The 18874-nt window shown below is 36.1% G+C and overlaps 1 protein-coding gene across 1 annotated transcript in view; it reads left to right on the top strand.

The window, feature by feature from the left end:
- RyR (Ryanodine receptor) overlaps positions 1-18874 on the top strand; it is a 407955-nt gene that overhangs the window by 19346 nt on the left and 369735 nt on the right. The window contains exon 3 of the mRNA XM_017608916.1: positions 4633-4757. Coding sequence (XP_017464405.1) covers positions 4633-4757 — 125 coding nt within the window. The remainder of the gene's footprint in view (positions 1-4632; positions 4758-18874) is intronic.

Here is an 18874-nt window from a genome sequence, read left to right as displayed (position 1 = left end):
GCACGGTGTGGTGCGTGATGAACGCTAAGCCACCACCATTATCTCGCTCGCGATCTCGACGGTGCACGTTGTACCCGGCGCAATTCAACAAAGTTGAATTGCTGTGCAACTTCGTCTCTTGGACCGCAGCTATCAATATACCATGCCGACACATGAAGAGGGTTATCTCCTCAATCTTGCTCTGTAGCCCGTTGCAGTTAAATTGAAGGAGCTTCATGTGGTTCGGGAGACGTGTTGTGATGTGGGGTGTAAGGGATATGTGTGTTCTTACTGCCGTTGGCTGTGTGCGCTGCTGTGATGGTTGCCGCCCTGTGGTGGGGGCGGGAGGCGTCGCAGTTGGGGTCTGCGACCGAGCAGCGCAACACGGGCCCTCGAAGTTCCTCGTCCAGTCTCGCGTGGTACGCAGACCTGAGCATGCCCTAAAGTGGCACCAGCCAAGGTGGGTGTTGCACTTGACTGATGTCACATTACAAAATATCCTGGTCTGACATACCGTGCAGATTGTAGGGGGAACCAGGAGTTGTTGGCGGCGGCGTGTGGGTGGTGGTGCGGTTGTGTGTGTTATGTGGTCTGTCGTGGCTGTGGTATGGTCTGTGGTGTTATTATGTTGTTGTGTTGTGGTGACTGTGTGAGGCTGCTCGGGCGGACTGTGGTTAGCCGTGGAGGCTGCTCTGTTTGAGCAACAGAGGGCCACGTACGACGTGGTCCACTGTCAATGTGTCCGTAGACCCGAGCAGACTCTGGGGTGACTCCACCCCTCGCAGGCATTACACTTGACTGAGGTGGAGTTGTGGTGTAATCGTCTCCGGCATACACAGCAGTTGTAGGTTTCTGGGCCTGGGTTTGACTCGATGCCAGCCCTGAGTAGAAGAATACGTAGTGAATGTAGCCCTATGGACGGACAACTTCTGAGATACTTCGCCGACCTAAACGGGGTTAGAACGCCGAAACAACAGCCCTTGGTCGGGTAAAACCCGACTCATTCCGGTACGTAGAACCGGCTGTCGTGGGAACGCTTACTCGATGGTTGTTGTGTTTACTTTCTTCTTTTATTTGCAGATATTAAGCNTCGGGTAAAACCCGACTCATTCCGGTACGTAGAACCGGCTGTCGTGGGAACGCTTACTCGATGGTTGTTGTGTTTACTTTCTTCTTTTATTTGCAGATATTAAGCATAAAAAATACATACATATTTACATAAATAGTTACTGGTGTAAATAATACATATGTATATGGTGGTAAGAATTTCCCAAAAAGAAACGATGAAACAGGAATAGTCGTGCGAAAACCCAGGTCAATATCTGCTGGAAGTGCTGGTTTAAGTATACTGCTTTGCTTTTTCCTTGGCTAAATAGATACTTTCAAATTATAATTCACGTGAATTATATATTCACTGAGAAACCCCGGTTGGCATCAAACTTTATGGCCCGTAGTTATAGTCAAAATAAAGTCGACTCTAAAGTTAAAAGCACCTTTTTGACATAACTTTCAATGGGATATCTGTCAAAAAAACCTGCTTTTAACTTTAAGGTCGACTTTATTTTGACTATAGCTACGGGCCTATATTTTTAAATAACTATGCGCACACCGAAACTCGCGGCGATGGCAAAACTGAAACTGAGACAAACAAGTCTGGGCAACTTTTGATTTTCAGAAAGCACCAAAAACTCGAAAAAAAAGCGTTTTACCAAATTAAAGCACCATTTTTTTTTAATCAAAAGATGCTTTTTTCGTAAGTTTGTATTTAACAATAGCAAAAAATTAACAATATTTACAAGAATACATGCATAAATCAATACACAAAACGTTTTCGCTTATAACGATTGAATAGCCTCTACACATGCTATGATGACTCATGCTTACGACGTAATACCGAAGGACTATTAAAACTAGTATATCTCGAGAAAGAAAAATCGAATCGCCACAAACGAGAATAATGCCCTAAGTAGAAATGAGCAAAAAATTTAATGTTCTCATTATATAACCTCAAATATCGCAAAAAAAACCGTGTTTTTGGCAATCTGGGGGTAGGATATCTAAAAATTCTAGTACTAGAGCAAATGTACGGCCAGATTTGGATTCAGCACCAAGAAATGATAAGTTTTACTCAAGTGGTAAAAAAATCAAAATTTGTACAAACAATTAGAAAGGGAAAAAAGAAATACATACCTTCTCTGAGAAAAAGGATTCGTTTCGACAACTAAAGATATTTAGTTCCCGAATTTTTACAATATTTGGGAACTGTGACCAAGGATCCCAATCCTACCATGGTTGGTAATTACCATGGGTTGGTAATTATAACTAAATATATTAAAGCTTCTAATATTCATCTAGGTTGTACCAAATCGTTAATTTAGTTGAAGGGTTTGGTAAATACTAACAAATATTTTTTTGAAGCATATTTCTACAAATTCTATTCAACTTAGCGTATGGTTCATAAAAGGATGTCATTAAGCTCTGCTACTATAGATACGCTTTCTTTCAACACATGGTTTAGTCATAGTTACCAAATCTTAGTTGAGGCAACCACGATTTGGTTTGAGAGCGGAACATATTCATGATTGTGAGCCACCCCTAAATAATGATCAGCGCTCTCTGAGAACATGTGTGTTTCACATACGAAAAGCGCCAGCTAAGCAATGCATACAGGCCCACTTATTGAATCTTTTGAATGCGCTAGTATGCCGACCATTGCATAAAAACGATTTAATGAATGAGACTATGTGCGTAGAAATCATTGCTCCGCTACCGCTGTTCGTATATGGGTGAAACACACGATTGAGAGAATACAAAGGTTGCGCCGATCTCGGACCGCTATTCCTCTCGTAACGAATTTGACAGAATCGTGGTTTGCATGACATCACACTTGTGCAACTTGTTTACGTTTTCCTTGCAACATTTTTTCTTCTTCTTCTATTCTTGCTCACGTTTTGGCATTTTTCTCTCGCAATTGCACCAGTGTGACGTTACACAAAAGTTATTCTCAAAAATCCTCTCTGATCGGCGCAATCTTGTATTCTATCATTCTTGGGTGAAACACGCGTGTGGTCACAGAGCGCTCAGTAAGCTATGGCTTGTTGATTAGGGATGCAAATTTTTGGGGAGTAACATCGATACATCGATGTTTCGATGCTTCGGAAAAATGAACATCGATGCTAAAATACATCGCCAGAAAAACATCGATATATCGATGGTTTCCGATGGTTCAAAATTTGTTAGGAAAATTTAATACTTTTCATTTCAACTCTCTGTAATTCAATTATTTCCATTATTTATTTACCATTCCTTTACCCTTCCTATAAATAGAATAGAAATGCATGCCGTTGTAACTTCGTTGAGCCTAAAGTTCCAAGACCCAATTTTGTTGAAATTTCAACGGGAGGCCGTCTCTTTTTCAATGACCAAGTAAGCATTTCTAATATCGAAACATAAGAGTAAACTCGGAATTTCTAAATGTTGCTTCAAAGAATAAGTATTAAAATTCATCGCCAGTCAAAAATTTTAGGAGCATAAGTCGATGTTAAAACATCGCTGAAACTGGCATCGATTTATCGTAAATTTAGCGATTTTACGAAATTGAAAATTATCGATGGCAAACATCGAAGTTTGAACCGATATTATCGATGTTTCAAAAATATCGATCCATCGTTTGCATCCCTAATGTGGATCACTGCGCTAGGTAGAGAAAGAAAAGTGTGTGCTATGACATGCCCAGGCTTGTTTGTCTCAGTTTCAGTTTTGCCATCGCCGCGAGTTGTTTCGGTGTGCGCATAGTTATTTAAAAATATAAAGTTTGATGCCAACCGGGGTTTCTCAGTGGATATATAATTCATGTGAATTATAATTTGAAAGTATCTATTTAGCCAAGGAAAAAGCAAAGCAGTATACTTAAAGCAGCACTTCCAGCCGATATTGACCTGGGTTTTCGCACGACTATTCCTGTTTCATCGTTTCTTTTTAGGAAATTCTTACCACCATATACATATGTATTATTTACACCAGTAACTATTTATGTAAATATGTATGTATTTTTTATAATATCTGCAAATAAAAGAAGAAAGTTAACACAACAACCATCGAGTAAATTTTGATTTGTGTCAAACTGAAACTTTTTTCCAATAATAAACGGTTAGCTGATTCACGTCTACAGCAAGTTCACAAAATTTATTGAAAACTTGTATCAACCAAAGCATTGTTTATATTTGCTCTACAATTATTTTATTCAACTAATGATATTGCCCACTCAAGGTACTCTTTTTGTAATTATTAACAAATATACATTTGTCCCAACTAGAAGTCTCAAGTAAATTGCAGACTTTCGGGAACTAGATATTTATTTCGCCATATCCATCTATGCCACTTGGTCACTAGTTATAACTAAATCTTGGTAATTATAACTAAACCTTTTTCTGAGTGTAAAATACCTACTCCCTTGTAAACCCTTAATTTGAAAAANGGGAACTAGATATTTATTTCGCCATATCCATCTATGCCACTTGGTCACTAGTTATAACTAAATCTTGGTAATTATAACTAAACCTTTTTCTGAGTGTAAAATACCTACTCCCTTGTAAACCCTTAATTTGAAAACTTCAATTTGCATTCATATTTAGTAAAACTTATATTTTTTAGTGCTTTAGAAACACTGCAGTCCAATCGGCGTCACTCAATATTCTTTCAAAAGGTCAATCTAAATGAGATGGTCATGTGCCTTGAAGATTTAATCAACTATTTCTCCCAACCAGAGGATGATATGGGTAAGTTATCCACACAGAAAAAACCTATGCATAGAACTTACCCTATAAGCAATTCGGTAGTCGAATAAGAAAATAACAAACGCCTAGTTAAGTATTACTATGTTTATGTTTCATTATGGTGACGTGCCAAAATGTCAATTGATATGAATTCTCTTTTGTAAAAGATAGATATATATGTATGTACAAGTGTATACATAAATGCTCAGAAGGAAAAAATTAAGCGATTAAGCCGTGCCAGTCTGTCCGTCTGCGCACACGAAAACTAGAGGACAAATTTAGATATGTATATTAACGAAACTTGGTACGGGTGCTTTTTTGAGCCAAGGACCGATGGTATTGAAAATGGGCAAAATCAAATAATAACCACGCCTACCTGGCATATAACGATAGCTTTCAGAAATATGGAAACTGCGATATTTTGGTAACTACTGAAGCTTATTCACTCAAAATTTATATTTGCAATGATCTCTTGGTGTACAGTTGTTGGTCTTAGTAAAACATATTAAACGGCTGAAAATTTTTAAAATCGGACAATACTAAAAAATAGCCCACGAGAAATGCGAAATCTTCGACAAATCAGTAACTACTAACGCTAATTTATTCAAAATTGATGTTTACAATATTTTTTTGCAAAAAATTCGTTTATAAAAAAATTTTGGAAAATGGGAGTGGTACCGTCCACTTATGGCCACACACATATATGAGACATACTTTTTCATATCGGACACCAAATTTGGTGTCACACTTTCGATTGGCTTAAATTTTTTTTGGGCTCTATGCATGAAATAAGCTAACACGTGTTCGAGGAATTCTTTTTTTCGCATTTTTCCTATGGAGATATGATCTGTCAAAGTTTGCATTTTTTCATGATTCTGACTAATCACGTACTTCTTCAAAACGTAATATCTCGGGTTCCGCCCATTGTAGAGAGGGGCTTAATATTTCTATATATAAGATGGTCAAGATTCTCCTAAAGCTAACTTAGCTATTAACAATTGAACTTTTTGAAGTTGATTTGCAAAGTGAATACCAGTAAATTAGGGATTTAGAATTATACCATCATAATCCTTGCTTAATTCTCTATAAAAATATTGTTAACGAAGGGATATTCTGCCGAAATCCGCAATAAAATCTGCGCTTAGCTAACTTTAGTCCTGTAATTGCCACGCTCAATTCTAGAGGTGTGTCGCCTTAAAAAAAAAATATTGCCGTAAAATCCGCAAAAATTTTTACTTTTTGAAAAATCCCGATGTTTAACACCATACTAAATATATCTTAGTTTTCGAAAAAATGTGAAGGTAACACCGCTGAGAGGCAGCCTGAACATTTTTGGAAGTTTGCTAACATAACACAAATGTTTTAAAATTTTCAGTCTCACAAATGCAGCCTCACTTTCAGTCTCAAATAAAAGAAAATTTTAATATTTTCATCTATTTGTTTTTTGTTTTACTTTAATCTGGCATTTGAGTTGCACTGATAACTTCAATTTTATAACGTAGACAAACTTCAAAAAATGATTGATGGCAGACGAATTGAGCGAGCGGTTTTACCCAGAGATGGAAAAGTAGGCACAATAGTGCCTCTTTTGGCATAATCATAAATTATAGAAACTTATGTATTCCAATATATAACAAAAAATCACATTGTTTAGGTCCGCGACCTAAATATATTGCACCACCCTAATACGCGTTTTGTCACTTGATGTAAGAGCATACAAACACATATATAAGTTGCGGCTAACTTTCCAGCCGCTAACAATAAGCCCCACTGTACGGTAACTTAGCTGAGGGGAAACTTAACGAAAGTTACTGTGCGGTGGGCTACATACCTTTTCGTTTGTTAGCACTTTTTCACTTCTCAGAAGACCGTCTGAAAGGAGATATCGCAGCTGTCACATCTCGTTTGGTAAGCCAATTCTTGTGTATCAAAATATTTAAACGCACAGATAACTAAAAATAAAACGACCTTTGATTTCACTGTTCTAAAACCACTTTGTGCGACGCCACCTGCGTAAATATTGGTCTTCGAGCCTAAAAAGTAACCACATTATACAGTCCACACAGCATCACATCTGAGTTTTTTCAACTGCCTCAACCGATCGCCACATTGTTCCACATTGGTCACGACAGCATCACGTTCGTCTACATCTACAACCTGAGTTTTTCGCACCACAACCAACGTGCCACAAGAGCTACATCAAGCGTTTTTCTTCGGGTTGTTACTCAAGCAGCGATTGTTTGGTTCATCGCTTAACCGGCTGTTCAAATTGCTTAACCGGCTGCATCACATTGACCACAAGCAGCACGTTTGCATCACAGCATCACGTTTGCATCACAGCACCACTAGTTTCAGCGACACATTTTTTAACAAACCAGCATATCGCACTACACGGCATATAACAACACATTAAGGTACGTGGTTGAATTTCATTGCACTTGTGTGTGTACGAATCTAAACAAAAAAAAAAACGCGCGTGATTATTTTGTAAAAATAAAAAGGGGAGAAAACTCAGTGCTTAATATTTTTCCGAAAACAAAAAAACAATAGAACATGTTCACGTTTATTAGTGTATCGGCTAACATTAACGAATTGCCCGAACGTTTAGTTTGATTCTTTATACGGTGTTGTTTGTGTAAAAATACCAGTCGCATCTACCGAAGCACAAGATTGATAAAATTTATTCTTTTCTTGCAAAGCACAGAATTTAGTTTTTTCTCATTTTACTGGCTTTCACTTTTATTTGCATTTTATTAATCGCGTAACTTCAAGTATATTTTGCGAAACTCCTTGGTTTCTTTTCTCATTGCACTTGTCTATTATTAGTGGCGCGCTTGTACATATTGCTGATCACTTCACTGGGTTGTTTCCCCCGTTTATTTGTTTGTTGCACAAAATCACAGCCGCGCTTGAACAAAATTTTTTCATCAGAAATTTTAAATAAATTGCATATTGTGAATTTTAATTATTTAGACACGTACATGACATTTTTTTATAAGTTGGGTGGCGAGTGACTTGCACATTTCTTTTGCATATACGCATATATACGTAATTGCGTACTCAACAGTTTCACATGGCTGGAAAATAAATAAGTCATTACTTAAATATACAAACTACCTTTGTTGTTCTTATAAGAACTATGCTTATTTCGGGCTAAGCGGTTAGTGGAAATATTTTCCTACAAATCGGCGATTTCTATTACTACAGACAAATTTCTTTTCTTGCGTCCAATTGAGTGTTCGTTGGTTGTCAAAAATGGATACCTTTATTCGTCACCACCTTTACCACCTACCTCGTCTGCAACCACATAAACAAAATTGATTCATGCCTTATAGAGGAGGAAAGTGTAGGCGAAGGATAGAAGGAATGCGAAGAGTAGAAACCAGTCCGGTCAGGCGGAGTCATCCCTCCCCATCTGCTCAATTCCCAGAGCAGTCATGGACCTTGCTACGACTCCAACTACTCCGCAAGGTCCCCTAAACCTGACACTCGNTAAACAAAATTGATTCATGCCTTATAGAGGAGGAGAGTGTAGGCGAAGGATAGAAGGAAAGCGAAGAGTAGAAACCAGTCCGGTCAGGCGGAGTCATCCCTCCCCATCTGCTCAATTCCCAGAGCAGCCATGGACCTTGCTACGACTCCAACTACTCCGCAAGGTCCCCTAAACTTGACACTCGTACGTATGTAGATCTAAGTTCTGTCTGGTCGCATGTCAGTATCGTTAATACGTCAACACACCCCTGTACCATAGTTGCTCCCGTGCAACACCTCACACCAACAGAATGCGTCTAATTATTCATATTTGTGCCCTTATCAATCAGATAAATCCAAACTATCAAACCATCTTCTTTCTTCATAAATATGTACAAGAATATTTACACTATAAAATTTAATTACAAAGGTATTTCAAAAATTGCATTAATTAATATCTTTAATTTATACTATCTCTGAACTACTATTAATATTTGAACAGTGACAATACGAACTGTATGTATATACATATATGCTTGTGAATCTTCTTCTCTGTAAAGACAATAAATGCAGTTTATTTATCCGCTTATATTTTCCTCTTGCATTCATAACAAGAAAAGTATACATATGTATGCACATACGTATATAAAAATTAAACCAACTATTCCTCTTTGTTCCTATTTTTGCTAGGCTGAATCTTGCTATGCTCTCCCTCGCTTCGAATGTTAAAACATTGGTTCCATGTTTATATGTAGATAACTTACACTCTATCACTTACCGATCTCTCTTCCGATAGAGGCGCCTGCATCTAGGAGATGGGGTAGCTGAAATGCAATGTCACTAGCATACATACACATATAATCATAAATTCCAAATATAAATATATTCACTACCAAAATTAAAAGATTTGAGGTTATGGCTGCCTCGTGGGTGCACCCCCCTCTGCTCCCAGGTGCCCAAATTCTAGTGAGCGCACTGGAACTGATGTTGCGCTCAGCGGAGCGCTATGATGGAGCGGTGGAAAATATTCCCGCGACGTCTGGCGCTCTGGTGNTATGATGGAGCGGTGGAAAAATATTCCCGCGACGTCTGGCGCTCTGGTGCATAGATGTATGCCAAGAACGATAGAATGCGGATATGTAAACGCCTCCCTTTCTCCCTCTCAATCCGCTGAATCTGATCGCTTTTTATGTTTCTTATGTAAATGGTTTAAATCCTATGCCGTTTCAGGTTGTTGACCCGATCTTATGTATGATATTTGTACATAAGTAGNTGTAAATGGTTTAAATCCTATGCCGTTTCAGGTTGTTGACCCGTTCTTATGTATGATATTTGTACATAAGTAGGTGCTTATGTTCACCGTATAAGGCGCTGGGCATTTGGTTTAAATAGAGGCCTTTCTCACACCCCTGCCTGGCGAGGACCTAAAAGATTTGAAACTCTGCCTTAGTTCGTCGGTTTGTACGTGGATTTGGATTTTTTGTGTTAACATTTGTGTATATATTTACATACGCGCTTGTGTTCGTCTTTGCAACAAACACACGCACATATGTATCTATATCCACAATAGACGTACGCACATACATATGTACATAAGTAGGTACATTTTATTTCGATCTGAGCTAGATCAATTTTATTTTATTTGAGTTCATTTCATTCTATTTTCATTCTATTTAAATTTAATTTTATTTTATCTTACTTCAATTTCAAGTTTATTTTATTTCAGTTGAACTCATATTAATTGAATTTAATGCTATCGCTTAGCTGGACTTTTACTTTAATTTATTTAAATTTCATTTCGTCGAATTATTTAAGCTTATCTAAAGTTTCCCGGCACAGACTTACCTCTACTAGGCAGGATTTCGCTGTCGTTTAAAAAAACCGCAGTTTTAATCCGTTTTAACGGGTTGAAACTTTCACACAATAGCTACCGGGACTTTCTGTTAACTTTCTCAGTTTTTTTCTGACAACAAACTTTCCGCCTTTGAACTTTCCGTCGCCCATGTACCTTTCGATGTGATCAAAGCCAATCTTCGCTTGGTGATCGTACCCTACCGCTTTGACCGCCTTTTGAAATTTCCTTTCACGACGCCACTTTCACTCAACACGATTGACGGCCACACGCACACGCATCCTTTCACCCTCCAACTTTCACTCCACTCACACCCATACACACATATGTACCCTGTGGGGAAAATCTCTAGTTCTGAACTGGGGCGCTTCTAGTACATTTAGACCCAGTACTGGTTCGCGATAAATCTCTTTTGCATGCAAGCAACTGGCGAATTTAACATGGCGATGTCCTAGGAAGTGTCAATTGCCCCCCGCTGCATCCCTTTTTCGATAGTTCCGAACTAGTCCTAAATTCTATAGTTCCGAACCAGTTCTAAAATCGACAGACGAAAGAAAAAAGTATCATGATTTTTCAACCTTTCAGTTCTGTCGTGTGCGATTTTACATTATTTTCAAAGAAACGTTTTTTTCAATTTGAAATTAAATTTGTTTGAATGATTGTAAGAAATGTACGTTCACATACCTTGCTGTAGCTGACTTTGCAGAGGTGCTGACTGTTATTGATTAGATTCCAGACGGCCCCAAGATGTTAATATGTTAACACAAAGCTTTGTTTTGTATTACCAATCTATGAAATAGCATCTGCGAAGCACAGAATAGAAGCGTATTTGAACGAAAAAGCCGCCGAACACATATCTATGTAAAGTAAACAAGCCCCCCGCTGCATCCCTTATTCGATAGTTCCGAAATAGTTCTAAATTCGACAAATAGGATCTAGTTCGTTCTGCATCCCTTTTTCTATAGTTCCGAACCAATTCTAAATTCGTCACTTTAGATATAGATTTGTAGTGAAAAAAACTGAAAAAATTAGTTTCTTAAAAGTACCACTTTTCGCCGATTTTGGACTGGTGGGGATCTAGTTCCTATCGGACCAGTTCCTTTTTGGCGATAAAGACCTAGTACGGAACTAGAAATTTGATTCACTAGTCCGCGGTTTCCCTGCAGGGTAGATTTACATTAAGACGAACATTTATAGCTTTAACATACAATACATACGCAAGTGTATCTCTGTTGTTTCCAACACACACACATATACGTTGCTATACAAGACTTGCTGGGTGTTGCTAGGGACTTGGTGATGTGTTGCGATAATGTTGCTTGGATGTTGCATGGGTGCTACTCATATCCTGACAGACTGGCGCTACAGGCTCGCCTTCGCCGATGTTGCCTGCAGCATGCAGCGTGGGCGTAAGAAAATTAAAGAGCACGGACTGTCCCCAGTGTTTATGGTTATGCCTTACGTGTGGCTTCGACCTACGACCTAAAGCCGGGCCTATTACTTTACTTGTGGTTTCGGTCTCATNAGAGCACGGACTGTCCCCAGTGTTTATGGTTATGCCTTACGTGTGGCTTCAACCTACGACCTAAAGCCGGGCCTATTACTGTGGTTTCGGTCTCACTGTCTTTCCCGTAGTTATCGTTGGTTGGCTAAATATACGCACGGTATCACAGACCGGCTTCTACAACTATACATATCTACCACATATATCACAGATTTATACATCTGGTAAACCATTGTCAAAATACCACAAATAAACATACTTATGGCTACTTGTATCACAGATTGTAATGTGTAGAGATGTAAAGAAGAGACATTGTGAAGTCTTGCTAAAATCGACATCGATAGTTTTCAGAAACTATCGATAGTGGCGACAGTTTTCAACTATCAAGTATCCCAGCTTTAGGACATTCTACTTTGCATTACCGGCAATGCCTAAAACAAGCGAAAAAATTCGAAGGCATTATAACGCTATACCTTCTAGAACAACTTACCACTAAAAGCGATTACCGATTCTTTGCTGGGAATCCTTAAAACCAGTATACATACATACATATGTATGTATTTATGCTGATGCATTTCAATGGTGAAATTATAAGCAGGTGAAGTAATAAAAAAGCTTTCTCGCTTTATTTTGTTGACATACGGCTATTTTATACAAATTTTTAAAGGCAAATTTTCAAATAAGATAGGGTCAAATCTTTCATTTCGCTCTTATTACTACACCTGGTATAATTTCACCATGATGAGGTTCAATTGATGCTAATTTGTAGCAAACATAGCACGCGCACCTCATAGGGTTAATTTGTTTGTTTAAAGTTTTTTGACATTATAACTAGCTACAAGAGAGTTCGAGCAAGTTGTCACTTCTGCCTTGTTAAATATGCCTTGGGTAAAACCAAGGTGTATTAAACAAGGTGTGATTGACAACTCAGTGCGGCTCTCTTTTAAGGTACTATAATGTCAAAAAGTATAAACAAACGAATTAACCCTTAGTGATGCATGTATCATGTCAGCACTGATACCAAAGCTTTTATTTTGATTATAGTTTTGTTTTACTTTCATTACCTGGAATATATATATTTTCTCAATAAAATAAAAAAAATTGTTTATAAAATCGTTTTAGCAATTTTCTTGTTTTTAATTGCCCAAGTTTGTGCGTTTATTTTTATATTTAAATAGAAGTATAATTTTACATTTATTTCCAATTTTATAAATATGAGAGCTTAACTCTAACAATTTTGAAAATAAATTTTTTTTATGCGAAATAGTTTGTTTTAAATNTTTATAAATATGAGAGCTTAACTCTAACAATTTTGAAAATAAATTTTTTTATTCGAAATAGTTTGTTTTAAATGAGCTCGTTTGAAAGTGCTTGACTCGCACGGACAGCAAATGAAATCACTTTCCTTGAAGTGGTTTTTNTTTACATTTATTTCCAATTTTATAAATATGAGAGCTTAACTCTAACAATTTTGAAAATAAATTTTTTTTATGCGAAATAGTTTGTTTTAAATGAGCTCGTTTGAAAGTGCTTGACTCGCACGGACAACAAATGAAATCACTTTCCTTGAAATGGTTTTCACAAACGCGAGATGAATCACGTAGTACAACACACATCGCTGCCGTCTTAACTCGCAACTAGGTGGTTTAAAACATCCCTCTATTTTCGTGTCCTGATTTCTATTGCATACAGCGCACCGTTCAAAAGTTTTGCTCCGTTTCATCTTGGTTTCCTTACATTAAATATTTAAGAAAAGTCGAACGTACATATTTACTTATTACCAAACTTTAAATGTGCTTACTTGCTCTCCTCGGCGGTTTATCTCTTAACAATTTCACGTTTATTAAGAAAATTTGTTGCTTGAAAAATTTTTGTGTAAATTTTTTTTAAACAAATTGAAATTTGAAGAAAAAATATTTTTAAATAGGTTAACAATTCATTTCAATTTGACATTATAGCCTGCTTCTTATGAGGGCAATTTCAAAATCAATCACACTTTGTTGAATACATTTTGGGGAAAACCGCTCGCTCAATTCGTCGTTTATTTTTTGAAGTTTGTCTACTTTATAAAATTGAAATTTTCAGAGCAACTCAAATGCCAAATAAAAGTAAAATAAAAAACAAATAGATGAAAATAATCAAATTTATTTTTTTTATTTGTGACTGAACGTGAGAATGTATTTTTGAGTTTGAAAATTCGAAAACAGTTTTGGTATGTTAGCAAACTTCAAATATGTTCTCAGTGGTTAACCTTGTGTCATAGTTATCTCGAAAATAACTTTCAGTTTAATAACAAATTTGAATATTCGAATGGCTTTTGTTTATAACTGAAAACTATTTTCTCAATTTTCTGACATTGTAAAAGAGTTTTGCATACAAGACATAGGGCTGGTTTCTCCAACTCAACTTAACTTAGTTTAGCCACTTTTTGGACTTAAGTCAAAAGTTAGCCTACGTCTTACACAGCTTATTCTTGACTAAGTCAAGAAAATTGGCTTAACTAAGTTAAGTTGAGTTGGAGAAACCAGCCCATAGAGTTAGATACTCCTTTTAGCGAATTCTTACTTTTTCAAAGTTTCTGCGTAGCTGAAAAAATTATTTAAGCCATGAAGAAATATAGATGACGTCCTTAAAGAGTGGTGCTTTTTCACAGTTTGAAAAAGTATTTAATTTTGTTTTTTTTCAATACCACACTCAAACAATGCAATTGAGAGGATCTTAAGTATAAANAAATTGGCTTAACTAAGTTAAGTTGAGTTGGAGAAACCAGCCCATAGAGTTAGATACTCCTTTTAGCGAATTCTTACTTTTTCAAAGTTTCTGCGTAGCTGAAAAAATTCTTTAAGCCATGAAGAAATATAGATGACGTCCTTAAAGAGTGGTGCTTTTTCACAGTTTGAAAAAGTATTTAATTTTGTTTTTTTTTTCAATACCACACTCAAACAATGCAATTGAGAGGATCTTAAGTATAAAGTTTGTTTCTTGGCGCAAAGAGAGAAAGGTATATTCAATACTACTACTGACTATTTATTTATGTACCAAAATATTGTTAAAAAGAAGAACTCTGGCCTTTTAAAGCATTTTCTGTTACTTAGATTCATAATTTTGCTTTGAATAAAAATGTACTGAAAAGTACTGATTTCTTAGCATGAAAAAGTCCAACGTACTGATTTCGCGCATAAAAAATCTGGCAACCCTAGTTAGACTTCTATATAAAATCAATAAAAAATGAATCAATTGGTGAAACTGGTCAAAATGTCTCACTGCCATTATTTCGCATATAGGTAGATATATGTGTAAACACGTCAGAATAGCTATATTTCGATGTATTCCCCTTCCTAATTAGAATACTGTGTAATTTTGCTATGAATTTATGTATATATGTCTAAGTGTATTTTAAAAATACTATTTCTTAAAAGGCGTTAAAAGAAAGAAATTTTAATTTTGTAGCACTTTCATCTTCTTTTCGGCACAATTTTTAAAGACCATTAGGCACATTTTGAATTTTGAAATTCCATCCCAGGTTTTACCTTTAAATATTTGTTTTTGTTGTTGGCCTTTGAATTTTAAATTATGAAACATATTTTAACAAGCTCGAGGCCCAGCAATTAAATAAAATGCAAAACTTCGTTCTATTGATATTTTAATTGTCGATATTTCGACCTCAATCTGAGGTCATCTTCAGGACTGTAAATATACAAACACGATAACTTATTATTACTAACAAACATTAAACACAACTTACACTCTTGATTGTGCCTGGTGGACTAATTAGGCGTACAGAAATAAAAGTTAATCAAGTGAAGTTTTAGGCAAATAAATATAAACATAAGAAGTAAACAATTACAAATACCGTAATTGCAAACAAAAAACATACAAAGAACAATACTCGTAACATTGAGCAGGAAGACAATATGTATATGTACATTAGAGTGGTCCAAAAAAAAATAAAGTCGGAGTTTTAATGCCGGCACACTCTAGGATTGATCTATATCGAAAAAAATATACCCCTATTTTTTATTTTGAAATCAAAAAATATTTTGGGTGTGCTCAAAGCGCTCAAAGTTTTCCATGTATTTTATATGGAGAAAAAACAATTTTTCGTTGAAATGGTATAAAACTCTTGAAAATCAATATTTTTCGACCGGAAAACTGTGGTTCTCTTCAAGAGACTTCCAGTATTAATATCCAACTGTTTATTTAACAATTTTTTATGATTAAAGATTTTTTATTGGTCCCCCCATTGCATTTTCTAAGGGCTTTGGAGGGCCTATAAAATATAGTTACCATGAAAAAATTGTTAAAGAAACAATTGAGTATTATTACTGAGAATCTCCTGAAGATAAGTAAAGTTCCAATCGAAAAATAATGATTTTCAAGAATTCTACACTATTTCTACGAAAAGTGGTTTTTTCTCCATATAAAATACATGGAAAACATTGAGCGCTTTGAGCACTACCTAATTTTTTTTAATTTCAAAAAAAAAAATATGGGTATATTTTTTTCGGTATATAACAATCCTAGGGGGTGGCGGCATTAAAAATCCGACCTTATTTTTTTTACATACATTTTTGGACCACTTTAATGTACATGTAAAAGCACAGCTTTTTATTGTTGTTCTATGAAGGTATGTTGGGGAAACGGAACGAATGTTGATTATGGAAGGCGGAACGGAACACCTACGTTGAGGATTGTTGTTGCCGATTTAACACCAAATTGCGATACACATTTGCATAATTGTCTGTGTCCGTTTTAAAGTTGATCCTTCTCTCATTAGGGGTGTTCGTAATGTGTAACATTTCCTAAATATAGCGTTTATTATAGTTCTTTTCTTCTTGTAGAATGGCAACATTATCGAAATCGGGATAGTGTCCCGTATCCCTACAGTGTGCTGACAAGGCCGAATTATTGTCAGTTGAGCTGTTCCTTAACTTTATATTTGATTTGTGTGCGGAAATCCTTGTTTTGAGTTTAGTTTTTGTTGTCCCCACATATACCTTTGTCGCATAAGTGGGACCCGTCGCCATTATATGAGATTTTGTATATTACGTCAGATTTCTCGTATCTAGGAATCTTATCCTTAGGGCCAGTTCTTCAGGCATGGTTTAAACTCAGTTTAAACTAAGTTTAGTTAAACTCAGTTTAAATTTAAACTGAGTTTAAACTGGAGAGCTGTTTTTCAGTGAGAGTTTAAGGCCGCTGTAAACATTGGCCATTTTTTAGGGCAACACTGTTTTTTTCTTTATCTAGATACGACAACAGCTGTTGTATGTTTACAATTCGACGCCATTGCTTGATAAATTTCCATAAAAATTAAACGCTGTGAACAAATAAATAAAAATGTCTGTGAGAAGTAATACATTTTCAACGAGTAAAGTGAGCTTTTTATTAGAATTAGTAGAACTAAATAAAAATGTGCTGGAGTGCAAAAAAACTGATCGAGTCAGCGCAGAAGAAAAATTGAAAGTGTGGAAGGAAATAGAGATCGAGTTGAACTCAAAGTTTGGTCAAGTGTATAAGAGCTCAAAGGTGCTGAAGATGAAGTACGAGAATGTGAAGAAGGACTCAAAAAAGAGATTAGCTGCAGAAAGGCGTGATATTTATAAAACCGGCGGTGGAACAAGAGCTTCTATACCCAGCACAGCAATAGACGGGAAAATACTGAGCATTTGCCAGCCTGAGCAAATTGCGGGCAATGAAGCTATTTATGATGACGACGCATTAGAAATAATTGGTAATTCGTAATTGAACATATTCCAACAATATGTGTACTATAATTTTAACATAATTGTACTAGAGGTGGAGAAACATCGATGTTTGCTACCATCGACGGTTTCGATGTATTAAAAGAAAACATCGATGTGACATCGATTGTTTTGAAAAAATAGGAGGTTTAAAGGCAAAATTAAGTTGGTACTTGAAGTTAAATGTAGCGCTTTTGACAGATAACCCATTAAATATTACGTCAAAAAGCCGCAAGTAGCTTTAGGTATGAATTTAATTTTGACTATGAATACGCCCTAATAAGTTATTACAAATAAAATAAAACAAAGGTACCTATTTCCTTCCATGAAAGTAATATATATGCATTCCAAATATTAACCATATCGGACCATAAATACGGGTTTTCGAACATCTCTAGACCTGTGCCACCTAGTGGATTAATTCGTCCTTCATATTACATTGTCATCGGGGTTTGAGCTAAGTTTAAAGTCCCAAGTCTCTAGCTCATCGGGTATTAATAATTTAAAATTCTAAGGTCAACAACAAAAACAAAATATGTTATAGCGGAGAGCACACCGAAAACACAAAGATGCGTCAAAAGTCACAGAAATATTAAGGATAATTATGATATAAACACCAGCAAACGTTTCAAAAACTACCAAAGCATAACACAACACATCACAAAGCTGTCGGAGTCGACGAAGTACTTGGAGAGGTGTAGGACAACCTGTTTAACTCCCAACTTCATCGACAACGCTACGAAAAATATACTTTACATAATCAACAATAATACCAGTAACAAAGCATTACCAACAAAAATCACCAATTCAGTTTCCAAATTCATCTGACAGGTTCAAACCTAACTACTAAGCCTACTCATCAAAATCAAACATGAGCTGCTTGGAAAAAAGGAAAAGGAGGTAAATTTCCTAAAGACGCAAATAAATCAGCAACTAAACACACTTGACTCCACAACATTTTTTGAAAGTGAAAATCTACTAACAAAAAAACTTGCTGCAAATATTAAGAAGACAAAAACAAACAAATACGAAAAATTAAAAGACAAACAAAAACAACTTTTAAACATAAAGAGTGTACCAGGGTGGTTCTGCAACACGTCAAATACGCAAATTATTAATGACATTCAGTGGATTCTTTCTCTTGGTCCTAAATTTGCCTTACCATCAAGTAATAAAGAATTTCCATTATTTAAATTTATAGCAGATGGGGAAAACTGCCTTCAAACAATTAAGGATAAATAAACACAAGAAATTGAAAGAAACAACTTGACGACACTAATACGTGACCATCTCAATAAGAGAACAGAATCAACGAGAGATAAGTTTATTCGCGATACTGTACATTCCACAAAAACATTTTTAAAGAACAATAAACACCTTCCAGTTCTTAATGCCGATAAAGGGAACGTAACCGTAGTTATGAACAAGTCCGAGTACGATACAAAGATGCAGTCAATCGTCAACAACATCTGCACTTACAGAACAACAAGTAAATTACAAGACAAAAATAATAAAATAGTGGAGAGATTATATAATAACAAGGCCATTG

Source organism: Rhagoletis zephyria, unplaced genomic scaffold (assembly GCF_001687245.7).
Source record: "Rhagoletis zephyria isolate East Lansing unplaced genomic scaffold, Rhagoletis_zephyria_1.1 Rzeph_scaffold_00179, whole genome shotgun sequence".
Lineage (NCBI taxonomy): Eukaryota > Metazoa > Arthropoda > Insecta > Diptera > Tephritidae > Rhagoletis > Rhagoletis zephyria.
The sequence above is the reverse complement of the archived record's forward strand: the minus strand, read 5'-3'. Positions and strand labels throughout refer to the sequence as shown.